The sequence below is a fragment of the Trachypithecus francoisi genome, unplaced genomic scaffold (assembly GCF_009764315.1).
Source record: "Trachypithecus francoisi isolate TF-2019V2 unplaced genomic scaffold, Tfra_2.0 Lachesis_group3, whole genome shotgun sequence".
NCBI lineage: Eukaryota > Metazoa > Chordata > Mammalia > Primates > Cercopithecidae > Trachypithecus > Trachypithecus francoisi.
In genome coordinates, this window is record NW_022681468.1 from 156,578,636 (window position 1) to 156,593,669 (window position 15,034).

A 15,034-nucleotide genomic window follows, 5' to 3' on the forward strand; every position below is an offset into this window, starting at 1 on the left:
ATGAAAGAGGGAGAATGAGCAAGAAAATTCGTGTGAATGCCCTTGAAAAACTCAAAGATAGCTTCTAAAGTATTGCCTGTCCTTTTTCGATCCACTGAAATCACGCTTCACGCAGTGGAGTGGCTCTGAACTATACAGCACTCTAATATTTCCTGCATCATGACACTTTTTTTTATTTTATTGCTTATAACCTTGGTCAAGGAACTGGCATTTCTTGGGCTGAACACATTCTAACTTACCATTCCCTTCTGAGGAAGCTGCTGTCATTTTTCCAGAAACAAAAAAAGTTTCAAAACCAAACAAAAAACACCTGCTCAGCTTAGTTACATTTAGCGTAACATACATTCGCAAACCGGTGTTATATACACAAAATATACAATGAGCTCTCACAAGCAAAATCTGCTTTGACTGCCCCAGAAAAACAACGTTATCTTCGAACTAACCTTCGACTCATCAAGTAGTAACAGCGTGGCTCACTGTATATTTTCTCCACTGCCTTTCCATTCGCAATGGCATATGTGGTGTGTGTGGCATAGGGCATTCACATACACATAGCTCCACAAAGCCTGCCATATGCACTGAGGCTAACTTCATTTTTACAACACCAGAATTCAGTTAAGAGTGGAGATAAAAGCAAATACAGGTCACTGTTCAGATCAGGTAGTAGAGAGAACACCTAATTGCAGGGAGGCAGACGCAATAGGGAGTCAACTGATGAGGAAGAATACTCCTCCCCTAACCCCTCAGTATGTAGTTCCACAACCAAAAAATACCAGAAATGGCTATGAGTTACTGCTTATTGGAGGCATGGTATCTCTTTGTCTGAAATAATGCACTACATTTCTCAAATGTTATTCTATCCTAGAGATACTGTTGAAACTCACTTTAAATCAGAACATCTTAGTAGAGCTGGGAGAAGTCAGGTAGTGAGCTCAACCCCATTCTGCAGATTGGAAAATTGGGACCCAGAGGAGTTAAGTGAATGATGCAAGGTGTAGCTCCAGCCAACAGCTGGGCCGGGGGAAGACTTAGCTTCCTTTCACGTTCTGGTGTATTTACCACTACACTGTGTCTCAACTCAGCAACAGGAACAACATGAATACTTGTTACCCTGAGGACCATGGCAAATATTATTCAACATCTAGGGAGTGTCCTCTTTTCCATTCATTACATTGTAATTTTGACCCTATCCCATGTGGCTCAGAAATAATTGGCATATGACAACAACAGAAATGAAACAAAAGACTATGCCTCTACAGACTAACCGGACCAGCAAGGAAGAGGCCCACCTTCTGGAAATGACCATCCTTTGTCAAGAAACAAACACCCCCTTTTCCTCATTTGCTGATGTGAATGAACACAATGTCAGGTTAGTTTGTTAGTAGGTGGGTTTTGAAATGCCATTTTCTGTTACCTCATCTTTTTCCAAATGTAAACCCAAGGACCTTGAGCATTCATTCATTACCAGAGGTTTGAGATGTCTTTGCCATTTCTGCTCATCCAGGATCCAAGTCCTGGTATCAGAGTCATTTCCATTGCTTTGTGATCGCTCCCTGACAATCCCAATGGATGCTAGCTAGTTCAGTCCTGAGCCATTGAATCTACCCCAATTTGAAGATTGGGCCAGGAGCTGTGGCTCATGCCTGTAATCCCAGCACTCTGGGAGGACGAGGTAGGTGGATCACTTGAGGTCAGGAGTTCGAGACCAGCCTGGCCAAGACGGCGAAACTTCACATCTATACTAAAAATACAAAAATTAGCTGGGTGTGGTGACATGTGCCTGTAGCTCCAGTTATTTGGGAGGCTGAGGCAGGAGAATTGCTTGAATCTGGGAGGCGGAGGTCACCCAGAGCTGAGATCACGCCACTGCACTCCAGCTGGGCAACAGAGTGAGACTCCATCTCAAAAAATTAAAAAAAAAAAAAAAGATAGTATGGTATCTGTCTGGGATTTATTGACTTTCTGTAGGTAGGTGAGTCAAAGAAGAGGCTGTGATACCTGTAAGAAGACCTGCAGAGGCAACTTAAGATAAGCTAGCTGTCCCAGAAAGGTGGATGTGAAAAACCCAACCTCATCTACATCATATGACAGTAGATGTGTTTACCAAAAGACAAATGCAAAATGAATTTTGGAAAATCAAATAAAACTAAAGTAGAAAGGATCCCTCTGCAGCAAAGATTCCTCATGAAGATGATTGCTCTACTTTGTATGTATGTAATTTTGTTTGTCAAACTTTATCAAGCAATGCATACTAGAAGTGTATAGAGTATATTATAAACTCTAACAGTCAACTTCTGCATGTTGGAAGAAATGTGCCAACATAAATAAAAGCAACAGAAAGCTCAGACTGATTGCAACTGACCAGAGTTAGCTATGCTTGCTGGAGCTCCAGGTGCTAAAGTTTTCGTTTCTGGTGTCATACCAGCCCCTTGTCTGCAGCTTATATATGAGACCTCCATCCCAAATGGTTATTTGGAAAGATGCCCAAGGGCTTTGTTACAAACCCATGATTCTCATCTTTCCAGAGCTGACTTTTACTTCTGAGGGTCCCCATGCACACTCCACTTTGATGTTCCTCAAAGGCAGCACTGTACCAGCAATGAGAGAGATGCACATCTCAGGTATCACATGTCACTCATACTTGACATATACAATCAACCCTCATTGAGGCACATTTCTTGGGGATATGGAGTCAAGGGTAAGAAAAATCACATTTAAGTAGGCTTTGATTTTGAATGTACACTTGGAGTATGTCTGAGAAGTCTCTTAAATCAAAATAAAGAAGCCTCAGTGTGCAGAGCTGATGTAAGAGGAGCTGGGAGGCTAACTTGTGCTGCTTGTATTCCTGCTATGCTCCTCTCTCTAGGTTACTCTGTCTTCAGAGAGATGTCTGATATGCCCTTTCTCAAACATTTCCTTAAGGAAATGGACAAATGTTTGGCTTTCTGAGTGCAACTGTCATGAAAAAGAAACAGAAGGCATTAAGAGATCAACACAGCTGAAATACAACAGGTATTGAATATTACAGATAGGAGGAAAACAAGCATGATGTAAGAGTACGTGCTGTCAAAATCTACAAAGCAAGGTAATTTTTTCCTAGCTATCGAAAGGTGGCTCTAGGCATGTGTATTTCTGTATCCCCACTACACAGGAAGTAGTTCTATTTTAAAACCACTAACAGCAGCTTTTGTTTTGGAGACCTCTCAAATGCCTTAGGCAAGTCTTGAAACTTAAGCTTTTTGACATACAAGCAGCTATTTATTCATAAAATGTGATGACCACGCTTATTTGAGAGCAGTTTCTTCTGGTTCGTTCTCAAAGAAACAGCAGCAGAGACTGTTGGTTATGTAGTTTGATCTAAATGCAGTACAGTGTTAATCCCCAGAAAATATGAAATATATCCAAGTCATGGCTGAGGTTAAGGTTGAAGAGTTTTTGGAACTGATTTCTAAGGACTTACTTTTGACATCTTGCTTTTGCTGTCTCCAGTTAAAAATGCCAAATTATTAATTTCATTCTGAATCACAAAATTTTGCTCTTCCCTCTTGAAGTTCTAAGCAGGAAAGAATTGAAAGAGCAAACATTACAAGAAAGTTCTGTAAACCAAAAATAAGATTCTAAGCTCCCCATGTAATTGAATAGACCCCTCCTCTCAGCCAAGGTGATTCCAAAGACACCTGAAAAACTAATTCATCCATGATGGGAAGAGCGGGGTCAGGCATGTCTCATTATACCCTCTCCCTTTTAGAGTTTAGGCATATGACCAGCATTAACATTAAAATAGAGATCTTAAGACTGACAGAATACTCTTGGTAGCAATAAGACACCAAATTCCAACCTGACTCTAGTATAGCATCACAAGACAGAGAGCAGGCCCTGAAGGAAATAAAAATATTTTACCCCAAAATATATTTATTTGACATATTTTTAAAGGGCTCTGCAAAGCTGTCTCTCCTGTGGGGAAAAATCACATTCTGTAGAGAATCCCCTTCCCTTTCCAGGTCTTTTCCTGATCTTCAAGAGATTAAATGAGAGCCTAGCACCTTTGAAATGTCTGAATATGAAACATTTGTCAGCTGTTGTCTCTATGGGTGGCCACGTAGGAGACTTCATCTACATAACAAGAATGTTGGTCTCCACAATCCTTTGTCTTAACTCAGATACTTAACTCAGATTGACAACTGTCAATCAGAAAATCTTTGAATCCACCTATGACCCGGACGCCCGCTACCTACCCCTGTTAAAATGTCTTGCCTTTCCAGGCTAAACCAAGGTATACTTTACATTTATTGATTTACACCTGTCAGTAACTTCTGTCCCGTGGAAGTGTATAAAGTCAAGCTGTAACCCAACCACCTTGGGCGCATGTTCTCAGGACCTCCTGAGGCAGGGTCATGGGTCATGGTCCTCACATATGGCTCAGAATACATCTCTTCGAATATTTTACAGCGTTTGACTTTTTATCATCAACAGTTGTCCAAGGTCTGCAGCTTTCACAGCCATTCTAAACCCAGGGCCCAAATGTGTTCTTACGTGAGATTTACACCACAGGATGAAGACTTCTGCCACCATGCGGAACAGCTGGTCAGAATCAGCATCAGGGCTTTTCAGCCAGTTAGATCTGGGTCCAAAAGTAAATGAATAGGCATTTGAAAATCAGTAGGGATTAAAGTATTCACACCCTAAAAATTATACCAACACTGGCGACAAGCATTTATCCAGATCAAACTGCATTCTCATATGAAAACAATAATCAGGGAGACTAAATAGCAATATATTCCTTAAAACATTTAGATATAGGCACATAATTACGGTAGATTTCTTGAAGGATCTACGATAATCATTTCCATTTGCCAAAGGATTCAAGAATTACCTTAGCAAACTGATGTCAGATATCAACATTTCAAAATGGTCAAAAGTAGGTTATGTTTTTTCTTTAAACTGATTAGTAGATTAAGGTTCAGCTCTAAGTTTTGGGAGATGCTTCCCTTAATATATAAGGCTAGCAAAGGTAGGCAAGTCTTGGTCGCTATGACATCTAACCTTGTCCTTGACATTTGTCATCGTCAAACCTCTGAAATTCTGAGCACTCTCAACAGTTCATGTCCCACCCCTTTTTCCTTTAAAGCCAGTTTTATCAATGAAATTTTGTAAGATAATATGTTTTTCACTGTGATTTGAAGTGTATAAGCAGAGATCAATTATCCTCATCTATGCCCTCTAAAATGGTTTGAAGATTCCCTATAAATAAGCATTATTCATAAAAAAAAATAGTTAAGAAATTTTGCAGTAGCACCAAGAAGGCTGAACTGCAGTTTCAGGAATTCAGTTGTTTCTATAAGCTGTCTTGCAGTGAAGTGGCTTACATATTCAAATTAAATTATACTTCCAAGGGCTGGGTAAGTTGCCATTTTCAAATGTCTACAGAGACCTGAAACTAACTGAAACAAACAAACAAAAAAAACCCCACTGTTTCTCTGCTCAGCACTTCTGATATCAAACATGTGGGGGTTTTCTCATATAAAACAGTTCTTCAACTCTTCAGACACTGACTGAATGACCTACACTTCAAGTATGACACTAACTACCTGGAGTTCGTGCAGACCCCACAGGTTAAGGGCTCAGACCCACAAGCCTGCCCCTCACTTCAGATGCCGGTCTCAAGTCCCAGGTTGTGACCTGTACTTCTGACCAATTGGCTACAACCAACCCATTCACTGGGTTCAATAATTTGCTAGAGCAGCTCACAGAACTCAGGAAAATACTGGATTTACTATCACCAGTTTATTATAAAGGACATAACCAAGGAATAGCCGAATGAAAGAAATGCATAGGGCAAGGTATGGGGGAAGAGGCAGGGAGCTTTCATGCTTTCTCCAGACACACCACCTTCCCAGTACCTTCATGTGTTCAGCAACATGGACATCTCCAAACCCCACAGCTTAGGCTTTTGTTCTGTGGTGGCTCCATTATCTAGGCATGATTGGTGAAACCACTGGCCACTGGTTATTAAATTCAATATGCAGCCCCTCTCCTCTCCCCAGAGGTTAGGGGAGGGTAAATGGTGGTAGGGCTCAAAGTCCCAACCCTGTAACTGCAGAATTGGTACATCTGGCAGCCAGTCTCCATTCTCCAAGAGTCACCTCATTAGAATAAACTCAGGTATGGTCGAAAGGGGCTTATTATGAATAACAAGATGCTCCTTTCACCCCTTTCCCTCAGGAAATTCCATGAGTTTTAGAAGCTCTGTGCCAGGAAGCAGGGATGAAGAGCAAATACATATTTATTATATCGCAATATCAGAGTGACACAAGTTAAACTATTGTCTTTCTTAAGGTAAAAAAATTTGTGTCTCAAAATGGTCTGAAAAACCTGATGCCTCTTGCCCCATGTAGGGTAACAGCTACCAAAAGCCAGTTCCCTAAGCCCTAGGACATCAGACTGAATTGTGGGTAGCCTGTACCTCCTACCCATTCGTGAGGAGCACCAGGCTAAGAAATATAAAGACTCATGAGGCCAAGATCACTTTGGGATCCTTCTCTTATCTCCTGAATTCCTTACTGCCCTTGGTTCCAGCCTCAAGGACATTCTTATGTAATCTCTCTTGTTTTCAGATTCAAGCAGCCTCTCCTTTATATAGCTGGCATTACTGGTTGTCTGCCCAATACTCATTCTCCTCTTCTTCCATAGTAACAAACCCCATTTTGTTCAGGGTGGCACTGTGCCCTGCTAAAGATCACATTACCCCGCTTCCCTTGAGCTACAGCTATGTAACTAAGTTCTGATCAATACAATGAATGCAGAAGTTGTTGGATGGGCCTCCTGGAAATAAATCTCTAAGAAAGGATCAGATAGCTGAAGGTGCCTTTTTGCCTTTCTCCTGTTGATTTCCTACTTCCTGTCTGGAATGAAAATATGGTGGATGGAACTCTTAATTGGCTTATTATATCATAAAGTAACTTCAAAGATGGAAGGCAATGTTGAGGATATAAAGACAAAGGAATGAGGCTGGGCACGGTGGCTCACGCCTGTAATCCCAGCACTTTGAGAGGCCAAGGCGGGTGGATTACTTGAGGTCAGGAGTTCGAGACTAGCCTGGCCAATGTGGTGAAACCCTGTCTCTACTAAAAAAAAAAAAAAAATACAAAAATTAGCTGGGCAAGGTGGTGGGCACCTGTAATCCCAGCTACTCAGGAGGCTGAGGCAGGAGAGTCGCTTGAGCCTGGGAGGCAGAGGTTGCAGTGAGCACCCAGATTGTGCCATTGCACTCTAGCCTGGGCCACAGAGCAAGACTCAGTCTCAAAAAATAAATAAAGAAAGAAAGAAAGAAAGAAAGACAAAGGAATGAGGCTTTCTAACGAGGAACAATACTGGCCCTAGCTGAGCTATCTTTGGACTTCTTTTCTGTGTGAGATTAAATTTCTCATTTGTTTAAGCCACTATAGCCAATTCTCCATTATAAGCAGCCAAATGCAATTCAAACTTGAGGCTTGAAGTTGGCAATGCTTTCTGATTTCTTTCCTATTGATTTTTCAGGGTCAAATGTCAAATTTTATCAGAACTACCAGCTGTTCATCCCTTAGTGTTTTGGTTTAAATGAGCTTCATAGGTTTTCGAGACGCCTTCAGTGGGAAAAGGTGAAGGTCATATCCTATCTAGCCAAGGAAAAGCACAGCCACAGGGACTGTGAGGAGCAAGAGCATCAGGAACAAAATCTTGAGTAACTATGGTTTCCTGGTGGGAGAAGGAAAAGGATTTTCATCTTGTTGCCTTCGTGTGAGAATGCAGTTTCAGCTGAACATATTTCTCTTTGGCCACCCCTCTTCTAAGAGGCAGATATTTGCTCTTTATCTCTACTGAGGTTCTTTCTTCAAGTTCAGAGTGATAAGTGCAATGAAAAACATCTCATTAAAGGTTTTCCCCTAGGCACGCAAGTCAAGGAAGGTGTTTGTGGGTGAACGGAAGATCCTGACCCAGCTTTTCATATTCACTCATACCCTCTCTGCCCCCAATTAATGCAACAAGGTGCTTCTCCTGCTTGATCCCAGTCTCCTATGGGATTCACCATCTCTGTCAATATTTAGTCGCTTGATTTTCTTGTAGATACCTAGCTGATCTGTGGGTCTCTTTTAACATCTGCACTGCTGGCCAAAAGGCAATTGGAAAACTCAAAGCTGTAGGCAGAGAAGAAGGCTGGGTTTAGAGGTAACTGTCAGAGATTCTGCCATATCACTCGAATAAGGTACATTGTCCTCATTAAGTAATTTCTCATCCCTCAGCTCCATCCAACCCTTCTGAATCTCCAATGTCTATTATTCTACACTCTATGCCCATGTGGACACATGATTCAGCTCCCACTAAGTGAGAACATGTGGTATTTGACTTTCTGCTTCTGAGTTGTCTCATTTAAGATAATGGCCTCCAATCCATCCACATTACTACAAAAGACACGCTTTCATTCTTTTTAATCACTAAACAGTATTCCACTGTGTGTGTGTGTATGTGTATCCCACTTTTTTTTAAATGCAGGCATCCATTGATGGATGCTTGGGTTGATATCATCTCTCTGCTGTCGTGAATAGTGCTGCCTTAAACATATGAGTGCAAGTATCCACTCGATATAATGATTTCTTTTCCTTTGGGTAGATACCTAGCAGTGAGACTGCTGGATTGAATAGTAGTTCTATTTTTAGTTCTTTGAGAAATTTCCATACTATTTTCCAGAGAGGTTTTTGTATTGGGTTATGGTTACACTAAAAATCCAGACTTTGCCACTAAGCAATGTATCTATGTAACAAAACTGTACTTGTACCCCTTAACTTTATAACAACAACCAAAAGAGCAGCAGCAACCCAAGTGGATGAAATAACTGAGCACAGTCGCAGAAAAAAACAAGAAGCATAGGAACAGAATCCTGGATGGTGGCAGGAGTATGAAGACTTAGACTTTCATTTTCAAAAAGACAAATGGGGCCGGGCGCAGTGGCTCATGCCTGTGATCCCAGCACTTTGGGAGGCCGAGGCGGGTGGATCACCTGAGGTCAGGACTTCAAGACCAGCCTGACCAACATGGCGAAATCCCGTGTCTACTAAAAATACAAAATTAGCCAGGTGTAGTGACGCATGCCTGTAATCCCAGCTACTAGGGAGGCTGAGGCAGGAGAATCACTTGAACCCGGGAGGTGGAGGTTGCAGTGAGCTGAGATCGCGCCGCTGCACTCCAGCCTGGGCGACAGAGCGAGACTTTGTCCCAAAAAAAACAAACCAACAAACAAACAGAAACAAAACAAAACAAAAACAACGGACAAATGATCAGGTTTGGAAAGAAACTAAAGCCATGCTCCTGTGTTCACAGTCAGCATGTCTACTTTGGAGGTAAGAGCTTTTTTCAGCTTTGTTCCAAAGCCTCCCCCAGAAGACCAAGCCTGAGGTAGTTGCTGCATGGGATTTACTCTAACTCCCTTCAACAGTTTGAGAGAGAGGTTTTCACCAAAAATCTCACTATTTAAAGTTCAGTGCTAAGTTCCAAATATTTCTGACTCCCAGGAAGGGGCCTAGGAAGCTGACTGCCTTTTAGAAAGAGAGACTTGTTTAGGCCAGGTGCGGTGGCTCACTCCTGTAATCCCAGCACTTTGGGAGGCAGAGGCAGGCAGATCACCTGAGGTCAGGAGTTTAAGACCAGCCTGACCAACATGGTGAAACCCTGTCTCTACTAAAAATACAAAAAAAATTCGCCAGGTTTGGTGGCGTGTACCTGGAGTCCCAGCTACTCAGGAGGCTGAAGCAGGAGAATCACTTGAACCTGGGAGACAGAGGTCACAGTGAGCCAAGATCATGCCACTGCACTCCAGCCTGGGCAACAGAGTGAGACTCTGTCTAAAAAAAAAAAAAAAAAAGAAAGAGAGACTTTTTAATACATCTTGACTTTTATCTCCTCGCAAAAGGAAGCGAAGCACTTATGTGCCCCGCACTGAGTACACCACAACTGGTTCTTGCTTATTCTGGGTCAGCTTCAGGTTGGACACTGATCAACAGAAGCCGTTCTTCAGAAGAGTATTCCAGACACCAAAGAAACTTCACACACTGCTGTGGCAGGGCAGAAAAGAGCACAGAGGTTTCACATGACAAGAAAAAGCAGGGAAGAGGAAAGCCCAAGATGGCTCTGTTACATATTTAAAGAGCTGCCACAAGGGGGATTAGAGTAATTTTGTGTGGTTCTGGAGAGTGAAATCAGAGCTGATAGGTAGGAGTTATCCTCTGAGCTCACATGGTTTGAACCGTCTGAAACCAGAATGGGATTGCATGCATGGCAATGCTGTCCCTCTTGTCTTTTGCCCTCCACTTTCCCAATAACCAGAGGCAGAAAGTCACGATAGGAAAAAGGAAGGGGTATTTCTCCATCCACTGGGAGGTAAGATGAGGTGACCTCTAACAACCCTGCCAAGGCCACGATTCCGTAATTCAAAGCCAGCTCATTTTTTGGATGAAGAGAGGACCTGAAGAAAGTAAAGGCACTCATGTTGGAAGGCTGTATTTCTCAGCACGGCTCATATGACCGTGATGCTCTGGGAAGAACAGATTGAAAAGTGGGGATGAATGAATTAATGATGATCTCAAAGACTCTCTGACATTGCCATTTTTAGCAACTGTCAAACACTGCATAAGTATAACATACTCTGTCTTGAGTCTTGATCGTCAATAGTGACAAATGCAATTAAAGAGCTATTCCAGGAGCAACTTTACTCTACTTTTATTTTTCACTTCAAACTCTGGCAATTTCCTTCTCTACACGGCTAACATTATTATGATGGGGAAATGACTAAAATGACCCTCAAAAAAGCAGGGTTTTTTCTGTGTGTGAAAATGACTACAATTTCCCATAGATAGGTAAGGAAAGATAAGATTTTATATATGTGTGTGTGTATATATATATATATATAGAGAGAGAGAGAGAGAGAGAAAGAGCGCGAGCGAGCGTATGTGTGTGTGTAAGGTGTTGTTGTAAAGTGTTTCTTTTGGAATGTTAAATATAAGTAATCTTAATTAGGTTATTTTAAATAGTAAGTACAATTTGCCTCATAAAATAAATTAAAATAAATGCTAAAATGAGTATATCCAGGCCCATTTCTTGCCCGTGGCAGAATGGGTTACCACTCAAAAGTTACTCAATGTTCCCCCAAATATTTCTGCATCCCTTCAATATCTATAATGGGTACCTTAAAATTAAACATTTGCAAATTGTATTTTAGTGTTTTAAATTTTAGAAGGGTATGGTATAATAAAAATATGTATTAGTCTTTGCCTCTGTTTCCTGGCACAGAGCTACTAGAACTCATGGAATTTCCTGAGGAATAGGAGTTTCTTTTGTTATATATAACGAGCACCTTTGACCATACCTGGGTTTATGCTAATGAAGTGACTCTTGAGTGGGGAAGGGCTAGGTAGCTTCAGGATGGCGCTGGTTGCTAGAAAGACCAAGCACATGGTTAGAGGGTTGGAACTTTCAGCCTCACTCCCTACCTCTGGGGAGAGAGGAGGTGCTGAAGATTGAGTTCAATCTCAATCACCAATGGCCAATGATTTACCAATGAAACTTACATAAAAGCTCGTACGATGAGATGCAGGGAACCTACAGGTTGGTAAACACATCGATGGGCTGGGAGGGTGGTGTGTGCCAGCGTGGACACAGAGGTCCTGCACTCCCCTACGCCCATACATTTCCCTATGCGTCTTTTTCATTTGAATGTTCCTGAGTTGATTCTTTTCTAACAAGCCTGTAATTGTTAATGTGCTTTCCTGAGTTCTATAAGCTACTCCAGTGAATTATCAGACTTGAGTGAATTATCAAACCAGGTCATGAGAACCATGGGATTTGCAGTTCACTGGGCAGAAGTGTGAGTAGCCTGGGCAACTCATTTGTGGCTGGTGTCTGAAGTGGAACAGTCTTGCAGAACTGAGCCCTTAACCTGTGGGATCTGCACTAACTCTGCATAGTTACTGTCAGAATTAAATTGGATTGTTGGATACCCAATTGGTGCTGGAGAACTGGAGAATGGACTTGGACAACTGACACATATTTGATTGCAGGGAAAAAAGCAACAAAACCCACAAATAGGGTAAGGATCATACCATAAGACACAATGAAAATGTCTGTGTTCATCCTATCAATAGCTTTATGATTTTGCAGACTTATATTCCCACAAGCCTTCACATTTCTCATATAATTGTTGTTTAATTATTTATTTTGACTCAGCTAAATTCTGTGCACCAAATGAACACTGGGGAAAGAGTGACTTACATTAAAAATTTATCTTATGACATGAATTAATTTTCCTAATTATGACATTAGAGATTTTCAACCTTTGAAGTTCTGTAGAATAGGAGTGATGACGGTGAGCTGGGATACGCAGCCTGTCCAGCACAGCATATGACCACCACCCCAGGGGACTGACTGATGGGAGAGAAGGGAAGGTGCACAGAGTCAGTGTGAAGGGCTGAAGGCAAGGGACAGGGGGAGAATGAGGATTCTGGGTGACCCTCCTGAAGGACTCAGGTTGGGGGAAGAGGCCTTGAGAATAGGGAGCAGCAGGTTTGGATAAGTTCATTATATTGTGCTGTTTTCCACCTCTCCTCTCTAAATGGTGCTCAAATGTCAGAACAGAGACACGCAGCATGAAGTATCTCTGTAAGTCTCGTTTTGAATTTCATCTCATACCAAGGTGTCCACTAATTTGAGCCATTCCCCTTCCTTTACCCATGCTTTCAGCACATATCTCACTAATATTCATCGCAACATGTCACCGGTCTCCATTCTCAGTGACTTCAATATATGTGTTTATGATTTTCCAGTTCCATGGCCTTTTCGTCTGTTGATTTCTTCTCTAAGGGTCTTGCCCTCCACCTGCCTCAGCATGCAATCCCATGGTCATTACTAATAATTGTAACCTCCCCTAACCCCATAATCTGAAATCCATGCATTTCACTTCTCTGACCACCACCTTCCTCCTATCTAGTACCCACTCTCCAAAAATCCTTTGATCCTTTGTCTGTTCATGCACATTAGGCTTTCTACGTTTTGTCCTCCTCCTCATCCGGCTTAAATTCCATGATAAATCTTTATAATTACCCCCTTACATATACCCTTAACTCCCTAACCTGTTTTTGTTATACTCACTTTGCAAAACCTCACCTCTCATTAAATGCAATTTACTTCCTATTCTTGGTTGATATCTGACAGCTGAATTTGGCTGGAGAAAAAGACAACCTGCCAATGGGTCTTACTGTAAATTCATGAGCAGAGATCTCTTAATGCTGCCTGGTAATCACCCTGCATTTCCCTGGTCCATCTACTCTTCCACTCTCCCTGGGAACCACCTCATACCTTCTCTTTACTCTTCAAACCTCTAGCACCTTTCCCCTTCTTCATCCCCAACTGATGATCTTGCTTCCTACTTCACTGAGAAAATAAAAGCAATCAGAAAAGGACCCCAAAAGACCTCTCTCTCTCTGAATGCAGGGGTGTGTGTGTGTGTGTGTGCCCGCATCAGCACCCACAGTCTCTGCCCTCCTGCCTGTTGCTGTGGATGAACTTCCTAAGGCTGACCTTTTGCCTGCTCACGGGCATTGTCTTAGAAATTGTCTCTCTCTTACATGATCGTAGCCCCCGTCTCTACTGGATCCTTCCCATTGGTGAAGAAACAACCTGACAAGTTTCCTATATTAACAACTCCTCTCTTGACCACCCTCCTTCTGCCTCTAGCTAGTGTCTCATTTCTCTGTTCTCCTTTAGAGTAAAACTTGAACAAGTTGCCTGCATTGCTGGATACAAGTCCTTTTCTCTCATTCTTTTAACCCATCCCAAAGAGGCTTTTTATCTTCAATACTTTTCACAGACACTGCTCTTGTCAAAGTCACCAATAACTAATGAGCTACTTAATATAATGCCCAGTCTCAGTTCTCAGTTCTCATCTTATTTACCAGGAGCATTCGAAACAGTTGGTCATTCTTTCCTTCTGGAAGCTCTTTGTGAAGTTGGCACCCAGGATACAACATTCTGTTGGCTTTCCTACTGTCTTGTTGGTTTCTCCCTCTCAGTCTCATTTGCTGTTCCTCTTCTTCTGCCTGACCTCTTAGTACTGAGGAACTTTTCTGTCTCTTCCTCAATCCTTTACTTATCTCATCTAGTCTCACAGTCCTTAAATGTATCGATTACTCCAAAATGCATATGTCTACACCAGACCTCTGCCCTGAACTCTGGATCTTATATGCAATTACCCATTCAACATTTTCACTTTTCTACTGGATAGGCAACTAAATTCAACATGTCTGAAAGTGATCTCCTGATCCTCCCCTCAACAACCTCACTCCAACCTTGGCCAAATCTGATGTATCCACAGTCTTCCTCAATTGCTGAAAAGGCCATTCTTCCATGTACTCAGGCAAAACTCCTGGAATCACTTTTGACTCTTCTCTTTTCTCTCATTTCCAATTTGGAAATTCCACGGGTTCTACTTTCAAAACAGACCCAGAATCTGATAACGTCTGGCAGCCTTCACTGCTACCATCCTGGCCTCAGTCACCATCAACTTAAAAAAAAAAAAAGAAAAAAAAGAGGGTCAGGCGTGGTGGCTCACGCCTATAATCCCAACACTTGGGGGAAGCCGAGGCGGGCGGATTGTCTGAGCTCAGGAGTTCGAAACCACCCTGGGCAACATGGTAAAATCCCATCTCTACTAAAATACCAAAAAATTAGCCAGGCATGGTGGCACACACCTGTAATCCCAGCTACTCAGGAGAATGAAGCGGGAGAACTGCACGAGCCCAGGAGGTAGAGGTTACAGTGAGCCAAGATTATGCCACTGCATGCCAGCCTGGGTGACAGAGCAAGACTCCATCTCAAATATATATATATATATATATTCATATTATAATATAAATATTATATATATATAAAATAAAACCTGGCAAAATGCATATAAAATTTGCAATCAGTGATGTTTAGTACATTCACAATGCTGTGAAACTACAATCATTAT

The 15,034-nt window shown here is 41.9% G+C and overlaps 1 protein-coding gene across 1 annotated transcript in view; it reads right to left on the reverse strand.

The window, feature by feature from the left end:
- The window catches only part of RYR3 (ryanodine receptor 3), a 396,626-nt gene that overhangs the window by 62,840 nt on the left and 318,752 nt on the right, over positions 1-15,034 (reverse strand). Inside the window, 2 exon segments of the mRNA XM_033190880.1 lie at positions 3,461-3,553; positions 4,534-4,621. Of these exon segments, the coding sequence (XP_033046771.1) occupies positions 3,461-3,553; positions 4,534-4,621 (181 nt within the window).